The 16,331-nt window shown below is 49.6% G+C and overlaps 1 protein-coding gene across 6 annotated transcripts in view; it reads right to left on the bottom strand.

Moving 5' to 3' along the window:
* Positions 1-16,331, bottom strand: part of FER (FER tyrosine kinase) — a 2,139,903-nt gene that overhangs the window by 1,915,828 nt on the left and 207,744 nt on the right. For all 6 annotated transcript variants that reach the window (XM_069625482.1, XM_069625481.1, XM_069625479.1 and 3 more), the window contains one exon: positions 3,966-4,239. In XM_069625482.1, the coding sequence (XP_069481583.1) occupies positions 3,966-4,172 (207 nt within the window). In that variant the 5' untranslated portion in view covers positions 4,173-4,239. The remainder of the gene's footprint in view (positions 1-3,965; positions 4,240-16,331) is intronic.

Below are 16,331 nucleotides of genomic sequence, written 5' to 3'. Positions count from 1 at the left end.
CGCCAGCCTTCCCCCAACCGGCGAACCATGGGACCTGGCCTCATGACTGAGTGGTAGCGGCTGCAGCGTTGCCGGAGGGCAAAGAGGCAACTGCCCGAGCGGCCTTGGCACCTCGAGTACCCTGTTTTCCACCTCTGGCACTCTAACGGTGGCCTCTTTGACTGACAGCTCCTCTCGCTTTACTGAAGGACGAGTAATAGCGAAAGGAACCACCCCTCCATTGTTGTCCCTAGGACGAAAAGGCGGAGGTTGTCGAACTGCAGCGCCCAACAACTTCGCTGCAGCTTTGGAGGTCTGCAACCTCTCAAGGCTCTCGTCAGCCTTGCTGCCAAAAAGATGTTCACCGTCAAAGGGCATGTTGAGGAGCCTGGCCTGCACATCGGGAGTGAATCCCGACTTCCGCAACCACGCAAACCTGCGTATTACACAGCTAGCCGCCATGGACCGGCTGACACAATCTGCCATGTCCAAACCCGACTGAGCGGCCTCACACATGGCATCCTTGCCATCCTGAACCATAGCACGGAAACCATACGGTTCGTCCCCTTCGGGAATATGTTCAGCCGCTAATGCAACACAGTTCCACAGAGTGTGTGTGAAATGAGACAAGGAACATACAGAGTTGGCCGTCTGAAGCGCCATACCAAATGAAGAAAAGACTTTCTTCCCCCAGCCATCAAAACGTTTGTCGTCCCTATCCGGAGGGATGGTAGGATACGACGCCTGCTTTGCCGGGGCCGTAGCCGCCTGCATCACCAAACTCTCCGGAGTGGGGTGCCTTGACAAGTAGCAGGGGTCGCTACTGGCTGGACGGTATTTTCGCGACAAAGACTTGCCCACTGCCGGGAGACTCTCCGGAGAAGTCCAAGCCGTCGCCACCCTTCTCTGCAGAGCCATATGAAACGGCAGTACCGGGTCAGTGGGGGGACCAAGATCAAGTGTGTCCGTGAGATCATCCTGAACAAACTCCCCTGGGGGAGCCGACCATCCCAAGTACTCGGTGACCCGAGACATAAGGCGCCGGTACGAAGAATCGGCATGAGTGCCAGGCTCCGGCCTACAAAACTCAACCTCCGGAGAGGTGTCCAGTCCACTGGCATCATGCTGTGACTGCCTCAGGTCATCAAATTGGCTATGGCCCGAGAGAAGCTCATCAGGCACCGTAACCGGAACCAAGCCCTCATCAGAGCCCTCATCACCCTCTGAAATGTACTCCAGGCGGTGAGAGGAAGACACCTGGGGACCAAAGCTATGCCTGACCTTAGCCAGAGCCTTTCTAGGGGCTACCCCCGTGCCACAGGGCCGCTCCGACACCACCGCCTCGAAAGGCGTCGAGGGCGCCGAACGAGCTGGCGCCGAGATAATCGGCATCAACGTCGAGCGAATCAGCGTCGACGTCAGCCGCGTCGACACAGGCCTCGAAGCTAGGGCTCCGAGCGTGTCCTTCGACGACCTAGGCGCCGACAGTTACGACGACCCCCTCGAAAGCAGAGCCTCGAGAGAGGTCGACGTCTTCCTCGAAGACGGCACAGGATCACATGGTCTCGAGCGTGTCGAGGACCGGGACCTGGAACGGGCATGGCGAGAACGGTTACCCTTGTCCGAGCGGGACCTCTCCCGCGAACCGTGCCGACCACCCGAGCCCGAAGGCGTGCGAGCAGTGTCTCTCGACCAATCACGCCCGACACCACTCGGAGGCGCGGACAGACCGGTGCCCTGCGATTCAAGAATCGGCAACATCTTCTTCCCGAAGGAAGCCCATTCCTCCGGTGTCGATTGCATGGTGGGATAAGCGACCCGCCGACGGGCGGAGTCCCCGGAAGAGGACGGGGAAGGCGACCGATGCCGGGGCTTCCGGGAATGCCTCGAAGAGGCAGAGGAGTGGCGAGACCGACTCCTGGAAGGAGATCCACTGGACCTCCGACGATGACGCGGAGAGTCGCCTCTCGAATCATCCGTCGAAATCCCCGAAGACCTCGACTTCCTGGGCTTAGACACCCTACCTACTGCGCTACACAACTTCTTCTTGCGCTCCCGCAAGGCCTTGGCCGTGAGCGACTGGCAGTCGACACAGTCGTCCGTGTCGTGGGCATCCCCGAGGCACCAGAGGCAGGCGTCGTGCAAGTCCGTTACCGACATCTTGGACCCACAGTCCCCGCATTTCTTGAAGCCCGGACGTGGGGTTGAAGACGAGGTAGACATCGTTCAGGAACAGGTTTTCACAAAAACCGAACAGGTTCAAAGAACCGAGAAGAATACAACAAACTCCAAAGAGTCAAGGCGTACCGAGATTCACGAAGCGAATACGTTCGCGGAAAAAACGGAACTGAGGCTACGGGCGTTGTGCGTCCTACTTATCACACCGGGTGACGTCGGCTGACGGAGGAGGTCCTCGGGGACAGCACATCGATGTCATCGACGCAGGACGCCGACGCCGAAAATGTTCCGAAGCAGCACAGCTGTGGGCATTACCTGTCATAGATATGGAATACGTCGGAGGACCCAATCCCCTCGAAATAAAACTTCATGCAATCCTGTAACCTCAGTCTCCAAACCAGAAATGAGCCAATCGCAGCGCCAACCTCTAACCCTGGCCACCACTTTCGACTCCAAATATAACCCCCCCAACATAGCGACACTATGAGGCAAAGACGGTTCACAGCTCCTGTGGGCTGGCCAACCAAACCAAACGCCGCCTCCCCCCCATGGTCCACCAGCAACTTGCGGCCTCCCCCATTCTGCATTCTCCAACACAGACCTTCATACAGTATAGAAAACTTTTGCCGCAGCCGGGGCTTGAAATACATATGTTCTTTGTCATCAAATGGCATCAATACATTAAAATATGTTAGATAACTTCCATTTGCTAAGGCCCACATCTTTTCCATAGCCACAATTCTTTAACCCACCCCAGTAATGCAATGGGCTCCTCCTTAGAATTCTTGGAGTAAGCAAGGACCATTCTCGCTGCTATCAGGAAGTGCGTGAGCAGTACTGCTGAAGCCCCACTTGCTGCACTGCATTGCTATCCCCTGCCACCGCCCCAAGCACCACAACCACCGGGTCCGCTGGGAGTGTAGCCCCTGTAATCTCCCTAATGTGGCACAAGATTTAGTTCCAATATATTTGTGCCTGTGAGCAGGTCCACCACATTAATCAGATCTGTGGAACCTCCACATTGCCTCGAACACAACAGCAAAGCATTTCCCGTAATCCTGTGAAAGCGCTCGGGTATCAGAGACCACCTAAAACAGGTCTTATACTTAATGAGAGCACATCTAGAGGATTTGTGCGCCCTTCCCCATATCTGTCCCCATTAGACGTCAGAGATAGTCACCCCCAATTCCTTTTATCATTCCTCCATAGAGGGCAGTCTGTCCTCCACCGTGACAACATCCATCATTTTATATATGCGTGAGACTCCTTTAGAGGTTCCCCCTTCCTGCATCGTGAGCTCCAAACCACCTGGTTCTCACGTGCCTGCCGCCTTGACGCCCCCATTAGTTATCTAATGCCTCACTTGTGTATACCGAAATCGCTCCTGTTCCCTGATATCAAACTGGGCTTTGCATTGCTCAAAGGACGCTCCCCATCACTCCCCATCCCATTAAAGGTCCCCAAGTCTAATAGACGTTCCCCCTCTCCAACCATTCCTACATTTCCAAAGTCTCCCGGGCCCAATTTTCGGAGTGTGCTTCATGAAGCAAGAAGTGGCTGGGCGCTAAATCCCCAAGTCTGTTGAGGTTAGCAATCCTTGTGGAGACCAGTAGCTCTGTTTAACTGCATATAAACCCCATGACCCTATAGGTATTTATTCCAAACCATACCGATTCAAATTAAACCTGTTAAAACTCATTTCTTGTGTCCCGTGTCTTAGTGACTCGCCACACATCAATTATTTTATTGAACATGAAACACTGATCCTCTCAAAAGTACCCCAGCGTAAATTATATGAATCGCCTTACCTTGGACACGTTGCTAATGTACTCTAGCTGTGACGCACTCTCCTTATCAACTTGATTACACAGATTTTGTAAGGTGGACGCATACTCTTTATCACTTTTGATACGCAGGGCCATAAATTTCTTCACGGTTTCCAACAGTCGCAGCTCCCAGTCTTGCAGTTTTAACAAAGCATCATGTGAATACTTCAGATCACTTCCAAACCCCATCTTTACGAAAGCACCACTCTCTCCAAAGGGGCCAGGGTAGGCTCTTCACGTCAGCACATTCCTGCAGCTGCGAAACAAAGGCTTTGTCAATTACAGGTAAAAACAGTTAAACTTTGAAATATCCTTTCTTTCCAATGTTATTTGAGTGACAAGCAAGAAAACAATATTGTACTTTTCAGTGATTACTTTAAAATGTGTAGAGATGTCCTACTGAGGCATATGAAATGCAATGTACTGGCATTCTTGTATGGGTGTGATTCATGGGAAACAGAGCTTCAGGTCATGAAAGCCATTTTGCACTGAAGAGTGACACTACATATCGATTTTCTATATTACTTGGGTAAAGAAAAAGTATTTTATTAAAGAAATTGGGGTAGACTGACAAGACGTGACTCAAAATATCAAAGATTCAAATGTGATACATTTAAAAGTGAGAGTTGGCTGGCATAAACGCCTACGAGGTCTAGGGGTCTATCAACACAACAGGCTCTTCATTTTTGGGATTGTTCTATGTCAATAGTGTAAGTATCAGTAAAATAATAGAGTGCAGGTTTCGTCACAAGGACACTTGTCTCACTAGGTTGTTCAAAGCCCAACACAATCTCCGGGATAGAATGCCCAGCCACTTCTTGTCTCAGGTTACAGTGACAGGGATATAGCACCCAACCGCTTCTAAGCCGTAAGTACCGTTCTAACAGCACCGGAATCGACATTTGTAATAACCTAGGAGGATAGTGCCTGTTCCACTTCTTGCTGGTCCAGTGCAATCATGCTCCAGATCACTATAGGGAATATGGTGCCCTTTAACACCCCTTCTGTGTTATAAGGGATGTGTTGCTCTTTTAACCCCAACGTTACCATAGGGAATGAAGGTAAGTATTTCAATCAGGCGATACACCCTGGTCTCAGCCTAGTATGAAGCGCACAACGGAAATGCATATTTTGTTATATATATAGGTTCAATATTTGAGAGATACACCACTCATATCACACACCTTATTCAAAGGGGTCCTGGGAGTCTCTCTGCCAGACATTAGTCCTGGTTGCGAGAGACTTACCCAGAGTCTTTACCCAGAGTCTTTAACACGTGTCTGGGGATGCTGTTGGTACTCTTGTTCAGAGGAGAATTGCCTAGCATTTCGGTGCTGGACTGCCCCAGGGCAGGACAAAGACTGATATGTTTAGGATATTTCTTCTCTGTGAAAGATAGTGAGCTAAAGACTCTGGGTAAGTCTCTCGCAACTAGGACTAATGTCTGGCAGAGAGACTCCCAGGACCCCCCTTGTTATTTTACAAGTTATTACGGTAAGGATAGGATGGTTTAGAGATTAGGATAAGGCAAGGTATGCTCTGGTTTTCTGTGGTTCCTATTGATACCCACAGCCCACTTTTAGTTTGGTTTGTGGACAGTCAGCGGTTCTGGTATCCACACAGGTCTGTCTAACACAGGACAGCCGAACAGAATCAGCGGGCATGGACTGGATACCAGGTAGTATCCAGTCCAGTCTGTTTTTTGCCAAAAACAGATATTGATGCAGTTGCCACCTCTTAGTAAATCAGATACACAGGTTACATATTTTGTGCAGCATAGATTAGTCCAAACCTTCAGTCTGTGCGACCTTGTTTCACCTTTCTGACACATTTTGGTAATTTTACACATTAAAGATTTGGACCACAATTCCCCAGTTTTATACACAGATGCGAATTGTCCCCAGAGATGTATGTACACAATTTGACATTTGCAACATGGATGCTTTTCTGGTAATACAACATATATCACCATTTCTGTCCAGAGTCTGTCACGACATTCTACCAAGTTTTCAAACACAGCCCACAATTCCACTTTTACGCTGTGAAAATTCAAGATTTTTACCAATTTTGGCAGCTGAGATATAAGTCTTTTTAAAGTTCTTTATAAAAGTCTTAAGACAAATGGGAGTCATTGTCTGTCATTTTTTCTTCCCAGTTAACATCAAGTGGCAGTTTCTTCCAAGCAGGATGGGGGGCCTCTCTCTTAATTGAAGGTTTGATTGCCCTTCACACTTGACAGGCGAGTGTCCCAAGACTGCTATTGTCCCAGCCTGGAGCACAGGCGAATGTCTGATGAGCTTGTGAACTCCCATTGTCTTATCCCATACAAAGTTTTTTTCAAGCTGGCAATTGGCACTTTTGGTGTCCTTGAAGTTTATGGTGTGCCTCACTTCCTAAAGGAAGTTACAGGGCTGGAACTTGGAACAACTGGAAGACCATGTTTTTTTAGAGCTTGCCAACTCAGCTCAGTTGATTTAAAAGTCTTTATTTCTTGATTTCTGAGTCTTGATTTAACAAACCGGTGGAATAAAAATAGCTTATGCATGTATTATCACCAGCCACATAATCCCTTTACATTGCTAAGTAAGCAGGCCTTCACTCAACAATTTACTTTGAAATAGGCCATTTTCTTCAATCAGCAAAGCCCATTTTACCACGTGTTTAAAAACTGCTAACAGTCTCGGCCACCAGGGGGCACACGGATGGAGACGTTCTCCGTGTGAGCTCCGCGCAAGGGTCCCAAAAAGTGGGTTGAGCCCCCACCACGAGACCCCCGCTGGCTAAAAGAACGTCGGAACCTCCCGGGCACCGTCTGGTTCCAACTCCGATCGAAATCGGATCTTGCATTCTGGAGAAACACTCTCCTGCGCCATACGGAAGGAGGACGCGCGAGGCCTGGAAGCTTCCAGCACACGCTGCGCTGACACGGCCCCAGGAAACTGGCGACTTCGTGGACCCTCGACTCGGCTGAATCCTGCGAGAAGGTGCGTGCAACTTGAAAGACGCACAGGCCTCACCTGATCAGCGTAAGACACGGTCCCAGACTTTAAGCCGCGCCCGGTGCGCGGGTCCCCGCCAGGGCGACAACGGAGGAAGGCCTTCTCTACGGGGATATACCGAACCCTCCCCCGAGCTCACAGTTCTTCTGGTGGGGAAAAATGCACTCCGGGGATATCAGCGCTACGCGCTTCCCTCTCCTCCGGCGTGCAGTGGGCTGAGGGTTGGGCCCCTGGACTCCAGGGCGTGTGCCCTCCTCGGCCCCCGTTCCCGGCCACTTCTCCTGCTGGTCCCATCGAACTGTCACTTCGCCTGGACGGGGACCTCCGGACACGGCCACAGGCCTCGACGACACGGAACCTATCCGGCCCGCAAGACACACCACCACATGCAGACGCTGTCCTGAGAGCACCCCATTGTGTGATTGTGACCCCACCACCCAAGGACCCTATGGACAAATTGGCAAAATACAAGTTTACCCCATCGCAAGACGACCCCCGAGGCCCGGACGAGCAAATGATGGCCTCCCAAGGATCTGAGGCCGCGGCAACTAAAGGGGACGTTGCTGACCTACTCAAAGAAATGAGAAGCATGAGAGCAGACATAGGGGGTCGGATTGACAAGATTACGCAAAGGATGGATAAAATGGATGATAGAGTGGAACAGCTCGAACACAATCAAACCTCCTTAAATACGCTGGAAACGTAGATGGACCTTCGTATTGCGGAGTTAGAACATAGGGAAGAGGAAATAAAGCTGAAGGTGGACGATCTTGAAAATAGAGAACGCCGTAACAACATACGTGTACATGGCATTCCCGAAAAGGAAGGGGAGACTGATCTTGATTTGAGGCAATCCATCCACAACATCCTGAAACTCCTCTTTAAGGATGATCTGGTAGACGAACCCAAAATCGACCGCGTCCACAGGGCAGGAGGCAGGGCAGGAGGTCCGCGTTCGGTCCTAGTCAGATTTCACAACTACGCTGACAGGGCCCGCATCTTGGAAAAAGCTAGAAATGCCCCACCACTCACCATGGGTGACGCGACTGTCTCTCTTTACCAGGATTTGTCATCCCTCACGCTTGCTCTGAGAAGAAAATGTATCCCAATTACAAGGATGCTGAAAGACAAGGGAAGCAGATATCGATGGGGGTACCCGTTCTCTCTCACCTTCGAGTGGCAAGGCTCGACAATAAAGCTTGCAACGGAGAAGGAAATTGCAGACTGCACAGCTGATCTCTTGGCCGAACACGCAGGGGAGCCCTCCCAGGGGGATCCAAATATAAAGGAAGCTGAATGGCGCATCAAGGGCCCCCGCCGGAGGCGTATCCAGGGCTCCAGGAAATTTCGGAGGATGGATGACTCGCGTGACATGGAACACTAGCTTGGACAGGGGTCGTGTGTGCTCAATTATTGGGGGGAAAAATGCCTTCCTCAGAAGGGTGCCTTACCCCGATCGCTTCATTTGGGGCCCCGCCTGATGGGCCGAGGGGTCGACTGAGGTGTTATTTGCTCATTGAGGATCATGGATCCACATGCCTTCCTCGAGGCGCTCCTTGACTGCGATATATCAACCTACGTATGGAGCATTCGATTCTGTTTGCACGGTGAACTTGGTGATGGATATGAGGTAATATCCATGCAGCATAGTCATTCTGGGGGGAGTCGATAGTACTGTTTCGAAGCTGCGGTTTACTCAGGTTTTTGTGTGATTTGTTTGTTGGGGGCTCACTGTTATGTTTGCTTGTAATGGGAAGGGACTGCTTGTTCTTGCGGTCCCCGCTGATGGTCCGAATTCGACTGGGTGAGGTCAATCCAGCCGGGTCGGGCGCCGATCATAAAGGGGATGGGGGAAGGTGGGGAGGGTGGGGAGGGTGGGGTAGAAGGGCAACATTTAATCGACCACAACTTAGATTTGAAGGGAGAAATAGCACAATACCCATGTACGCGAGGGCTTTACACACGGAATTGGCGCTGTCGCAGGCACACTCGAGGTGTATACACACGTATATGACCTAAAATGACACACACACTTTCCACAGATACCATACGTATCTGCACGCTTAATGTTAAGGGGCTGAACTCCCCCCACCAAGAGATCTATGGTGGCCAGGGAATTTAAGAGATCGAAGATCGACATTCTCTTTCTTCAGGAAACGAGATATCGGAAGGGTGAGGAGAGAATGATTCCATCACGGGAGGTTGGGCCCACCTTTTGGAGCTCGGGCGCTCTGAAGAAAGCGGGGGTGGGAATCATAATCCGCAAGAGCCTGCGGAGCAATATTATGGAGACATGGACAGACCAGGAGGGGAGGGCCCTCATAGTCATTGCTAACATAAGGGGCACGATAGTCACCCTCGCCACACTCTATGCACCTAACCAGGGGCAGAACAGATTTCTGCATACAATCAGTGAAAAGGTCTTTGGAATGGCCAAAGGACACACGGTCCTCGGCGGGGACTTTAACACGTGGATGGACAGCTCCTTAGATAGACAATCCAAAGCAGACGCAGCAGACCCACCCGGTATATCAAACGAGGCGAACATCAAGCTGACCCTTGACCTCTTTGGCCTCACTGACTCCTGGCGTCACTTACACTCGTTGGAGAGAGGCTTTACCTTCCATTCCCTCCCCCATGACACGCTTACGCGCATTGATTATATTTTTCTCTCAGAACATCTCACGCGTATAATGCAGGCAGCTAGTATACATACCTCCGCCTGGACGGATCATGATATGGTGGCGGTGGACATACCCTGGCACGATCTAGCCCCGCGAAACTCCAAATGGAGATGCAACGACTCTCTATGGGCCGATTTGGCCTTCAGAGAAAACCTGGAAAATGAAATAAAACAGTTTTTCCTTATAAATGATACGGGGGAGGTGGGGAAGCTACACGTCTGGGAGGCCGCCAAAGCGACGCTGAGGGGAATATTAATAAAAGAGGGAGCCGATAAAAAACGTGAACGTGCTCTGGTGGAGACGGATATAAGGGAAAGGCTTGGGAGGGCGCAGGCCATGGCACAGTCATCCCCATCTGAGAGGGCTGCACATATTGCCGAAGTCCGCTGTCTCAGGGAGGAGTTGAGGATACTCATCGCCGGTAAGACGGCACAGACCCTACAGTATCTCAAGCAGAAGTTCTATGAGAAGGGTGACAGGGCCGACGCTCTCTTGGCGGCCCGCCTTCGCGCGCAAAAAGCGGAGAGATGGGTTGAAACGATCGAGAGACTTGATGGCACTCTCACGGACACGGTAGTCACGGCCCCTGAGGACATACAGGAAGCATTTGCTTACTTTTATGAAGACCTATATACATGTGACCCGCCCTCCCCCGTAGGGAGTATAGATGCATATCTGAAGGAATTGCAGATCCCCACACTATCACCCACTGATGCGGATTCCTTAGACATGCCTGTTCTTGAAGAGGAAGTCATAGAGGCCATCAAGAGGTTGAAAACAGGCAAAGCCCCAGGGGACGATGGATTCACGCCTGGGTTCTATAAAACGTTCTCCCTCTTCATTGCTCCCTTTCTTACATCACTATTTAACCACATCTTTATCACAGGCCAGGCACCTCCATCTTTTTCGCAAGCCCTCCTCGCGGTCATCCCAAAAGAGGGCCGTGACCCCAGACACTGTAGCTCTTATCGCCCCATCTCCTTGCTTAATATCGATGCGAAAATTTACGCCAGAGTGATTGCAGCCCGGTTAGAGACATTCCTCCCTAGGCTGATAAACTCCGACCAAGTTGGCTTTGTCCTTGGCAGACAGGGCGCGGACACAATGAGAAAAACGCTGCACCTAATCCACGAAGCAAAGGAGATGGAGGGAGACCCGTCTCTCCTGTCTTTGGATGCCGAGAAGGCCTTTGACCGGGTCTCCTGGGAATTCCTAGAGAGGGTATTGAGTTCATACGGGCTGGGACCACAGCTCTCCCGTGCCATTAAAGCACTTTATAGCTCCCCTGTGACGTCCGTGGCGGTGAACGGGGGATACTCTCGGTGGTTTCCCCTTGAGAGAGGCACAAGGCAAGGCTGTCCACTGTCGGCGATCCTATTTGTGTTGTCTCTAGAACCGTTGGCACAAAAACTGAGAAATGACGCCAGAGTTAAGGGTATCACGGTGGGCGACCGGGAATATAAATTGGGACTATACGCAGATGACATTTTGCTACATGTGACCGACCCTTTAAACTCGATCCCGGCAGCATTTAGTATTATTGAGGAGTATGGAGCGTTGGCAGGACTGAAAATTAACACGGGCAAATCTGTCGTCCTTCCAATAGACACCCGCAGAGACGCGGACGTCGAGCGCTTCGCCCCCTTGGGCGTTAAGGTCAGCCTCACTACGCTCCGATACCTGGGCATTAACGTCACCCGAGACCTTGGATCCCTGTATGAGGCCAACCTCCCCCCAATGTCCATTGCTCTCCAGAAAGATGTCCAAAGGTGGTCCAAACTCACCATCTCGTGGCTAGGGCGTCTGAATGCTGTAAAAATGGTCCTGCTCCCTAAAATATTGTACTTATTTCAAATGCTCCCTATTCAAATGCCCCCGGACTACTTTACAGACATAAGGAAATTGATACTAACCTTTTTATGGCAAGGCCAAAAGCCAAGAATCCCGAGACCCCTCCTTCAACTTAGAAAAGATAACGCTGGGGTAGGCCTCCCAGATATTGAGACATACTATAGAGCCACTCAGCTTAGGGTCCTTGTCCCACATTTCAGACAGCAGTCAGAACCCCAGTGGATAGCGCTTGACAATTACCACCTCCGTCCCTTTATCATGAGTGAATGGCTATGGGTGCCTGGACCACAACTACGTAACACTGTCAAATCCCATCCCATCATAGGCACGATATGGTCGGTATGGAAACCAGGGAGGAAAATGGTGGGTGTCACAACGTGGCCCGCCCCACTGGGGCATCTCTGGTCACCAGGGATCCGCGATGCTATTCCGGAACCAGGGAGTTATGAAGCATGGTACCAGGCGGGGCTAGAAAGGGCAGGACAACTGCGCCGCAATGACTCCTTTATTACTATTCAGGAGTTGCAGGAAGCCCTCGGCATAGGTAATCTCTCGGTCTTCCTGTATCTTAGACTCAAGGGGGTAATGACCAGACCCATATGGAAGCAACAGTTACAAAGAGACCTCACGCCGTTTGAGGAGATCCTCGATCGGTGCACTAGCTCCAAGGGTCTGATCAGTGCTATGTACCTCGCACTCATTGAAATCGATATTAAACCCTCCTTGACACTTAAGAAAAAATGGGAAGCTGATATGGGCAGGCAAATCTCCCCAAAACTATGGTTACAAATGTGCAGAAGGACGGCGAAGTCCTCCCTCTCGTGCCAATATAAATTACATGCCACCAAATTACTATACAGATGGCAATACGACCCTGCCCGGCTGGCCAAGATGTATCAGGGAGTGAGCCCGAACTGTTGGAGGGGTTGTGGGAGGCGGGCCGATTATTGGCATATGTGGTGGGGATGCGCAAAGGTCCAACTCTATTGGTCAGAAGTCCTTAGCTGGATCAGGGACCTCGACGGGGAGGAAAGAGAGATGCATCCACTGCTCGTTTTGTTTTCTTTAACTGAGGAAGGGGATAGAATAGTGGTGGCATGCAAAATGGTGCAGGGTCTATTGATGGCTGCTCGAGCATGTCTTACTATGACATGGAAGAGACCCACGCTCCCCAGCAAGAGTGAATGGCGAGCAGTCGCACTGAGCATTTACAGAATGGAGTGCCTGACGGCAGCATTGCATGGGGATCGTTCCACGGTAGAGAACGCCTGGTTGGAGTTTCGCTCTATATATGCGTTGTAAGGTGTGTCTGACACACGCTATGTCCAAAGCTACGAAGGCCTAACGATTGGATTGACTCGAGTACGTGTCTGTTAAATCAATGTGCGACTTTTATGCCCACTGCCATGACTGAAATGACGGTTAATTAATGTTGTTCAACGCTCTCTCTAAGTTCTGGTTTGATATCATGTGCGGGGGGTGGGAATTAGGGGTGGATATGTTTAGATGCAATAGTTTGGGGTTTTCTTTTTCCTTTCTTTTTCTCTTTCCTTTTCTCAGGTATGCGATATAACTGATTGTTATAATACTTACATGCTCGTTTTTTTTTCTTTCTGTAACCAAGAGATGTAAGCTGCATTTATGCGACTGCCGAACTTTTCAAAATCAATAAAAGTGAAATTTAAAAAAAAAAAAAAAACTGCTAACATTTCTTTCTTCCAAATTCGATTTTCATCTCCAGCAAATTCACACACTGCCATGCAGCTATGATTATTATCTTGAATGCTGGATTTGTTCTGCAGCATGGATACATTTAAACAGGCATGGCTCAGCTATTTGGAGTCTTTCTCTGAACAGCTGATTTTTAGATACTTTTGCAAAGCAAATAGACGCATTTCCCGTGTAAACTGAAAACAAAGCCCCAGGTTAATTTCTTTCCAAGCTAAGATGACTGGGCCTGTCAATCAGGAACTAGACATGGTTTTGCTAATGCAAAATGACTTCTCCTGGGCATGGCTGGGCCTTTTCAATCACAGCAGTTTCATAGTACATGGATGGATTTAGCCTCAAAACAGCATTTTTAAAGGTTGAAAAAGGTGTCATTTTAAAGGGAATTGTGGGGGTTTTCAGCAAGGCAATGTTGCCTATTTCACTTAATTCCATGTTAAACATTGCAGAGCACACTGGCACACTCCTGCGGTGTACTCTGTTCCTCCAACCTGAAATGTGTGTGGCAGGGTGATGCAGACATTTTCTTTGGTGGTTGTAAAAACGCAATTTTAAGATCCTGGTGCGCAAGGAGGCAGCGCAGCCATATTGCTGTTTCTTGCGCAAATGCAACATGGTAAATCACAGCTGAGTGCGTCAATATATCCCACAATGTGGTGTGCTCTACTCTGCCTTTCACTCCTCTTACTCAAAGGGATATAATGCCCTTTCCAATATAACCGAAAGATTGAGGACCACTTTGGTCTAGCAAGCCTGGTAGCCTTGTTCAGGATCCTCAATGGGCTCCCCCTCCAGGAAGCATCCTTGAGGTGTCTCAACACAGCCTTGATCTTTGTCACCAGTCATTTTTCAGACCTTAAGGACCCTCTGCAGGCTCTATGGCCTATTGGCAGGCACAGTGCCCAAGGTCTCGGACTGCTCCTGCTCAGCTCTCTCCAGCTTCTCCCAGTTTTCACTCTACTTGCTTGCATGCACCACCTTCGTTTCCCAGGACTCCAACCTCCTGCTACACCCTACCCTACTCGTCTGATCCCTGGGCCTTATATAGGTACTTGATTTTTTTGGGACTGGTGGGACTTGGTGTCACTCTTAATTTACCCCATTGCTAAATGTACACTACCCGGTCAGGTTATTAAAGGCCTGCCCGACAGTCTCATGTCAGTCGGAAGTACTGTCTTTTCCCACCAACTACCACCATTACAGCAAGTCCCAACTTCTACTCCATGAGAAGTTGGGACTTGCTGGCCCACCCCACGTTTCATGTACCCAGTTTACTTATCTGCTGAGCCACTTGTGAGCGTGTTTACGTGCTGTATGTAAGCATATATATAATACATTACTCACCATAATCGTATTCCTGATGCTTGTATCTGCTTAGATTCACATGCTGTGCATAGGCCGACATCTAGTGGAAGCTGCAGAGTATTACAGTTGGTTTTTCGAAACTCGAAAAAAGGCGTAGAACCAGGGCGTGCCAGTAATACTATCCCTAGTGTGACGTCCCCTGTACCCATGATCCCTCACGCGTGTAGGACCCTCATTGTATTTTTTCTGACATGAGGTAGCATGAGGATTAGCGCGAGTACAGAGTGTCCAAGCAGATAAGATAGATAAGACTACAAACATCCATGCGCCTTCTCTCAGATGTGAATCTAAGCAGATACAAGCATCAGAAATACGATTGCGGTGAATAATGTATCCCTTCTGAGGCTTGTGGAATCTGCTTAGATCACATGCTGTGCATAGATTAGCAAGCAGTGTTAGAAGAGGGAGGTGGGATGTGAGAAGGCTCATGAGTGAACAAGTGTCTTAGAACCGCCTGTCCCACTTGAGTATCTGTCTTGGAATGAGTGCCATGCAATAGTGCTGAGTAAAGGTGTGAATAGAGCTCCATGTAGCTGCTTTGCAAATGCTGTCAAGGGGTAAATTTGCAATGAAAGTCAGAGTGGCTCCAGTACCTCTTGTAGAGCTGGCCCCTGGCGTAAAAAGGCAGCGTTTTATTTGAAAGGGAATAGCACAGTTGGATACATCTGACTATCCACTTAGAGATGGCGTTTTTAGAGACGCGATCTCCCTCTCTACCTGGAGCTATGGAGATGAACAGCAGATCTGTTTTTCTTAGCGGTCTGGTCTTGTCTGCATAGTAGAACACCGCCCTCCTCACATCTAGTGTGTGGAGTTTCACCTCAGCAGAGCTCTTGGGTTTTTGGAAGCTCAATAGACTGGTTAACATGGAATTTGGAAATGAACTTAGGTGAGAACCTAGGGTGAGTGTGTAAAACCAGTTTGTCCTTATGAATAGTAAAGAAAGGATCCTGCACTGACAGTGCTTGAATTTCACTGACCCTTCTTATGGAGGTGATGGCTACTAAGAAGGCAGTTTTATAAGTCAGGTGTTTGAGACTAGATTTGTGCATGGGCTCAAAGGGAGGTCACATGAGCTTAGCAAGTACCACATTAAGGTCCCAACCTGGTGGTCGGTTAGAAATTGGAGGGTGGAGTCTCTTTACCCCTTCCATAAATGCTTTGACAACTGGCACTTTCCACCATGACACCTTGTTATGGGAAGTTGTGTAGGCTGATAAAGCTGCCAGGTGCACTTTAAGTGAGTTAAACACTAACCCTGAATCCAATAGGTGGAGCATATAGGTAACAGCATTAGAAAGAGTACAATCAACTGGGTTGATTTGCTTATTCTGGCACCAAATAACGAATCATTTCCATTTCTCATAGTAACAGTGCCTTGTGTTAGGTTTTCTTTTTCAAGATATCCATACATCTCTGGGGTAAGTTGAGATGTCCGACCTCTATGACTTCAGGAGCCATGCTGCCAAGTTCATCAAGTTGGGTTGAGGGTGCACTGTTAGCCCCTCGTGCTGGGAGAGTACGTTGTACCGGCACGGGAGTTTGATGGGGTCGTACACCGCCAGTTTGCGTAGGTGTGAATGCCATGGTTGTCTCACCCACATAGGAGCAACCAGGATGAGCATCATCGGTTTGCTGTGGATCTTGTTCACCACTTTCCTCATCAGAGGGGTTAGTGGAAAAGCGTAGGCAAATATACCTGACCAATTCATCCATAGGGC

This window comes from Ambystoma mexicanum, chromosome 6p (assembly GCF_040938575.1).
Source record: "Ambystoma mexicanum isolate Mex_15411 chromosome 6p, UKY_AmexF1_1, whole genome shotgun sequence".
Taxonomy (NCBI): Eukaryota; Metazoa; Chordata; class Amphibia; order Caudata; family Ambystomatidae; genus Ambystoma; species Ambystoma mexicanum.
Note: the sequence above shows the minus strand (reverse complement) of the source record. Positions and strands in the feature narration are given on the sequence as shown.